The 6,221-nt window shown below is 46.8% G+C and overlaps 1 protein-coding gene across 7 annotated transcripts in view; it reads left to right on the forward strand.

Moving 5' to 3' along the window:
* The window catches only part of IMPDH1 (inosine monophosphate dehydrogenase 1), a 971,605-nt gene extending 966,006 nt beyond the window's left edge, over positions 1 to 5,599 (forward strand). For all 7 annotated transcript variants that reach the window (XM_069629569.1, XM_069629570.1, XM_069629571.1 and 4 more), the window contains one exon: positions 3,403 to 5,599. In XM_069629569.1, the coding sequence (XP_069485670.1) occupies positions 3,403 to 3,424 (22 nt within the window). In that variant the 3' untranslated portion in view covers positions 3,425 to 5,599. The remainder of the gene's footprint in view (positions 1 to 3,402) is intronic.
* The last annotated feature ends 622 nt before the right edge of the window (positions 5,600 to 6,221 follow it).

The following is a 6,221-nucleotide window of genomic DNA, read 5'->3' on the forward strand; positions in this document are numbered from 1 at the left end:
GGACTTCCAGACCCCCAGCCACCAGGAGACCGTGACCACGGATGCCTCCCTGGAAGGGTGGGGAGCGCACACCGAAAATCTGCACGCGAGAGGCCTTTGGCTTCCGACGGAGAAGTCCCTCCATATCAACGTCCTGGAGCTCCGTGCAGTGTTTTGGGCCCTCAGGTCCTTTCTTCCGTCCCTCAAGAGCAAGGTGGTGAGGATCTTCACCGACAACACCACCACCATGTTCTACATCAGGAAACAGGGCGGAACCAGGTCCCCAGCCCTGTCCAAGGAGGCGCAGGATCTGTGGCATTGGGCTGTCGCCCAAGGGATGTTTCTGGTGCCGTTTCGTCTGGCAGGGATAAAAAACACCATCGCCGACTCGCTCAGCAGAGAGCTACGCTCGTGCCACGAGTGGGAACTACGACAGGATCTAGTGGACCGCCTCTTCCGACGGTGGGGCACACCCCAGATCGATCTGTTCGCGACGGCGACGAACTCCAAGTGCCGGAAGTTCGCCAGCAGGTTTCCCCAGCCGAGGAGCATGGGCGATGCTTTCTCGTTCCCCTGGGAGGGCCTGTTTCTATACGCGTTCCCTCCATTGCCATTGCTGATCCGGCTCATCAAACAGCTCAAGAGGTCACGGTACAGGATGATCCTCGTCGCACCTGCGTGGCCGAGGCAGATATGGTTCCCGGACCTTCTGGACGTCAGCGTCCCCGTCAATCAAGCTGCCAGTGGACGCGGATCTTCTCTCCAGGGAAGGAGGCGCCATCCTCCATCACGACCCGAAGTAGCTGAGCTTGCAGGCCTTGCTCCTGCAGCGTTTGGAGGATACGACATACCGGCCGACTGCAGAGAGGTTCTTGCAAAGGCCAGGGCGTCCTCAACTCTTAAATGCTACGGACACAAATGGAAGAGGTTCTCTGTCTGGTGCCACGCACAGAAGATTAACCCTCTACAGATTACGGCTCCCCAAGTACTGCCGTACCTACTGACGCTGGCCAAGGCTGGACTGGCGCAGCGTCCATCAAGATTCATCTTGCTGCGATCTCCCGATACACCAGAACCACGGGGCGGACGTCTTTGTGGTCTCATCGTCTGGTGAAAGAGTTCATGAAGGGACTGTTCAGATCGTTCCCGCCGGTGAAGGCTCCGGCCCCGGCGTGGGAGCTCAAAGTGGTGCTAACCAAGCTCATGGGACCTCCGTTCGAGCCTCTGCACTCGGCTCCGTTGAAGTTCTTGTTGTGGAAAACAGCGTTTCTTGTTGCCATCACCTCCGCACGACGGGTGGGAGAGATCCAGGCCCTTTCCTGCAAGGCCCCGTACTTGACTTTTCACGACACGAGGGTAGTGCTCAGGACGCACCCCTCCTTCATACCCAAGGTGCCGTCGGACTTCCACCTCAACGAACCATTGGTGTTGCCTGTTTTCTTCCCGTCGCCTTCGTCGCCGGCTGAAAGGACTTGCACTCGCTGGATGTGGCTAGAGCGCTTAAGTTCTACGTGGACCGCAAGAAGGGTTTTCGGAAGACGTCACAACTCTTTGTGAACTTTGGACCTGTTAATCAGGGGAAGGCTCTCTTGAAGGCTTCCATTTCCAGATGGCTCTCCGGCTGTATCATGTACTGTCATCGGTTGGCAAACCGACCGCTGCCTGGCCGTCAGAGAGCCCATTCCACCAGAGCGATCGCAGCTACCACGGCGTTCCTATCTGGTGTGCCCTTGCTGGACATCTGCAGGGCTGCTACGTGGAGGTCGACGCACACCTTCACGAAATTCTACTGCGTCGATCGGGATTCCAGGGAGGAGTCCAGGGTCGGCCAAGCAGTGCTGCGCAACCTGTTCGCCTAAGGTGAGCCTGGTGAGGAGGTAAGAATTGCTTAATGTTGAGTTTGATGTAATGCTTAATGTTGAGCCTTTGCCACCTCCAGTGGTTGTGCATGTGTGTACTGCTATGTATTCTTTATTCATGAGCATGTGAACCCATGCTGGAGAAGGAACAAGTTACTTACCTGTAACTGTTCTCCAGCATGGGTCTGGCATGGATTCACATGCGAACCCTCCCGCCTTCCCCTCTGCGGCTCTTCACTTGGTCATACTGCCACTTCACATGCTACCAAATCTGAAGATGGCTGCCAGAGGCGGGGCTTAGGTAGAGGGCAGTCATTGGCTGTGGTCAGTATGACGCAGAGATCAGTGATTGGTTACTACTACGAAAGACAGATCAGAAACTAAACTGATACTGATTTTTTCTTTACCGAGGATTCCCAGCCTGACGACGGGGAATATTCATGAGCATGTGAATCCATGCCAGACCCATGCTGGAGAACAACAGTTACAGGTAAGTAACTTGTTCCTCACATGCGCCCACCCTTCCTCCCCTGTGGAGTAGAAGGTGCATGGATGTTTTCTGGCTTGATCTACTTTTAGCTGCTGCATTACAATTTGTACTCGTGTTACACTTCATGCTATCTCATGTTAGAACCAAAACAATCTGAGGGACTCTACACGTTAAGGACCATGGGTACAGTGGGCGTCACACTAGGGATAGTATTACTGGCATGCCCTGTCAACGTCCCTTTTCGAGTTGCATAAACAAAGGTGATGCTCTGTGGCTACCACTAAAGGTCGGCCTATGCATAGCATGTAAATCCCAGCAGATACAAGCATCAAATACGATTACGGTGATTCATTTATCCCATTTCTTTGTTACTGTTTAGGTTTATAGCACTGTCATGACTTCTAGGCCCACTCTTGGAGAGGAGCAAACCCACCACAATGCTATGTATGCACACGAACCCAAGAAAACCTTATTAAATGTTTGTTGGGCCAGGGTAATTCTGCCTCTAAATCCTAAACCCAACCTTCAACAGCCTAATGCTGCTGGTCCTTGTCCCAAATGCACCAGGTTTGTTATTACATCAGGGCTTCCCTTGGCCTCTTCACAATATAACATTAACCAAAGCATTTTCACATGTCGAGGCCCTATACCCCCTTGACTCTTATAACATTTGATAAAGCTGTTCTTGATCTGCAAGGAGTATATCCTTCCTTTTTCTCCTGATCAACCCCACTTGCTGACGTGACTACCGTCCCCTTCCTCAGGGATACTGCGAATGTTTCACTACTGGAAATAGTCTTCTTACTAATGACCTTCAATGTATATTATGTATAATATCCATGCTGTCTAATGTTCTGAACTCGTACCTACTGTAAGTTTCCTACAAGTAACAGCACCACAATGCCTTGGGGTTGCTGTGCGCTATACAAACGTAAAAAATAAATAGTAGTTGTGGTTTATCCCTATTGTGTAGACCTACTCGACCATGGCCCCGAGTATGAGATGGGATTGTGTTATAAATGTTGTACTGATTTGTGTCACTCATGGGTTCTCTTTTGAATTTCTGTTTTATAGTTATGAGAAGCGGCTATACTGAACCAGGGGGTAGAGCAAGCTACAGAGGATCTCCAAACATTCCCACTCCAGTTGCAATCAAACGCACCTGACCGTTTCATGAAAGCAACCTCCTTTGATGAAGCCTGCCCTAACTATGTTTACTGACTCACAATGTGAATGGACTTGCACTAAGCATCACCAATGTGTTTGAGCAACAAAATAGACGCTTGTGATCCTGACTCAACTAAATACTGCCATTGTTCTCCCTCCGTTATTGTAATGATCCAAACGTAGCGTACAAAAATGTATTTACTTTTTTAATGTGTGTGTATATAGGACCAGAATCAGTTTGTTTTGCAAATAATCCGCTTCAGACCAATTGCTTGGAATAAATGAGGAAAAAGATGCCCTTTTATGGCATGGGTGTTTATAGATGAGACTTTTTCAATCATCAACGCAGTTTTAGGGGCTATGGGCTTCTTTTTTAACCCGGCAATTGTGAAAGGTTCTCTTATTATGACCAGTAGAGTATACACTTTAATGTTGTTATAGCCCTAATAATTCCCAGATCCTCTGAGGGAATCACTTAATAAAATGTTTCCGCTTGAGGCTAGGGCATATTGTAAAGGGTTATTGCTGGGCACTTTGCACACACGGTGTGGACCCATTTTGCACATAATGTTAGTTTAGTACATCCATATACTACCCAGTATATGGACACAACTCACTAATTTACTCCATGGGCCGAGAATACCACAACACCATACTGAAAGCATTTGTTAGTGTATAGCCATATGGATGCAATATAAGGGGGTTATTTTACAGCTTAAACGCATTTGTTTAAAACTAATTTTGACTTCTAGTTCTAAACGCACGTTATTTTTCTCAATCTGCTGCCAAGATCTCAAGCCTTGTACCAGTTTATTCGTTTAATAAAGGCTTGAGTTTATTGTAAATTACACTCCAAAACATTCCAATTGGTCTGCTGACATGAGCTGGTTTCTGTCACGTTAGCAGAGGTGGTAATGTTGAGTGTTGCATAGGATGGCTGCTGCCTTTTAATGTATTTTGCTTTCTCAATCGCATAAGTGGTGGAATTTGTGGAGGTTCTGCTGCATCTAGAGCGCCTCTCACCTGCTAACCTGCACACACTTCCATTTGTAGAAACCGATTATGGGGCTTCGGATAAAGTGCTTTACATTCAATTCCGCCCTGCTGGTTGGTAAACTCTGCCTTGGGTACCAAATAGCAAGTTCTGTGCTCCTATATTTGTTCTTCCCACCCCATACAAAGTAGTAAAGCATGGTCTTCCACTATTGCTTTTGGACCCCTAGCCCACGCAGTGACTAGTGCGGAAGGCTTCTTATCACATAATGTTGTTTGCCTACAATTCGCAAAATAACGTTAGCATATGAGATGTCTTTACTGTTCAGATTTCACATGAATACAGGTAAGTTTACCTTTGACAAAAAGGCTCTTGTTTGTTGTAGAAAATGTATATTATAAAGATTTTACCCTAACGTGCTTTAATGTATTTTATGAAGTTGTATAGACTTGTAAAAGAACATAACATTCATTCAATATTTGATTCGGGCATGAATTCGGGTTTGTTGGTGAATATGCTCCCATGATTTTTTAGGTGCCAAGGCATTCCCTTAATGGGCAGTGAATCGTTTACTGCTTCCTTTTGGGTTTGTTCATGTTGCCTGAATTCACTGACCTTGCAAAGTAGTGATAATGGGTTGGCAGGTGCATATAACCCTTGCTCAGCCATTTGCCCCTTATCCAAATCATGGGACTATTGAAATGTGAGCTCTAGGGCACCGGTGGTCACTTAGCGTTCATCAGTTGTCGTAGCATGGTAGTAGGGGAGGAGGAAACTCTGCAAGGCACTTCCTAACTGGTGGCTTTGAAGAGTTGCAACTAAATTGCGGAGCTATTTTGAAAAGTTTTGCAAGAGGACACTTCTACCTTTTTGATATAATACACATATGGCTTGTGTTAATCAGCCAGAGTGCTTGAAGCTGAACATATTTCCCTTCGGCCAATAATTGAAGGGGGATGGAGGGGAGCTTACATTTCCAATGCTGCAAAACCAATATCTTTTTTTACCACAAAATGTGAAATGTTTATATATTGAATAAATATATGTATCTGCATCTTGTTTTAACTGTTAACTTGGGTAAAAATGTATAAATAAAAATTGAATAAGCAATTTGACTTGTACTTTGGTTTAATAAGCGCTCAATAGACTATTGGGTTTGTTTAAAAATTATTGCCTTACACTCCTTCCCATCCTGCATCTATAGGAGCTTTGGATTGTCAGAAGGTCCGTTATGCACGTCTGTTGACTTAAACATTGTCTTGTGGTTCAGCTTGTGTTTAGATGTTCGAATGTACCACTTTGAATTGCTTGCACTGTGAGCAGGAGAATTAAAATGGCTTCACCCTGTCTTACAGTACTTGTAATATCAGTTGAGACGCATTTTACCCCAATAAGAGTCCCTTAAATGGATTGTGTCCACCAACATATTCCTCATCTATGGCATGTAGTGTCCACAGCTGTGCTGCTTCGGAAACTCTTTCGGCAGACAACGTCCTTGCGTCGATGGCGTCGGGTTGATGTCCCTCGATGACCTCCGTCGAGGATAATGTCATTGGATGTTATTAGTAGCACGCACCTTGCCCGTAGCCTCAGTTCCGTTTTTTCCCGCGTACGCGTTTTCTTGGAGAACTCGGCGCACCTCGTGTCTTCTACTTCGTATTATGCGATTAGGTGGTCTTCCACCCTGATGACCCTGCAGTCTGGCTTCAAGAAATGTCAGGACTGTGGTTCC

This window comes from Ambystoma mexicanum, chromosome 12 (genome assembly GCF_040938575.1).
Source record: "Ambystoma mexicanum isolate Mex_15411 chromosome 12, UKY_AmexF1_1, whole genome shotgun sequence".
NCBI classification, from domain to species: Eukaryota; Metazoa; Chordata; class Amphibia; order Caudata; family Ambystomatidae; genus Ambystoma; species Ambystoma mexicanum.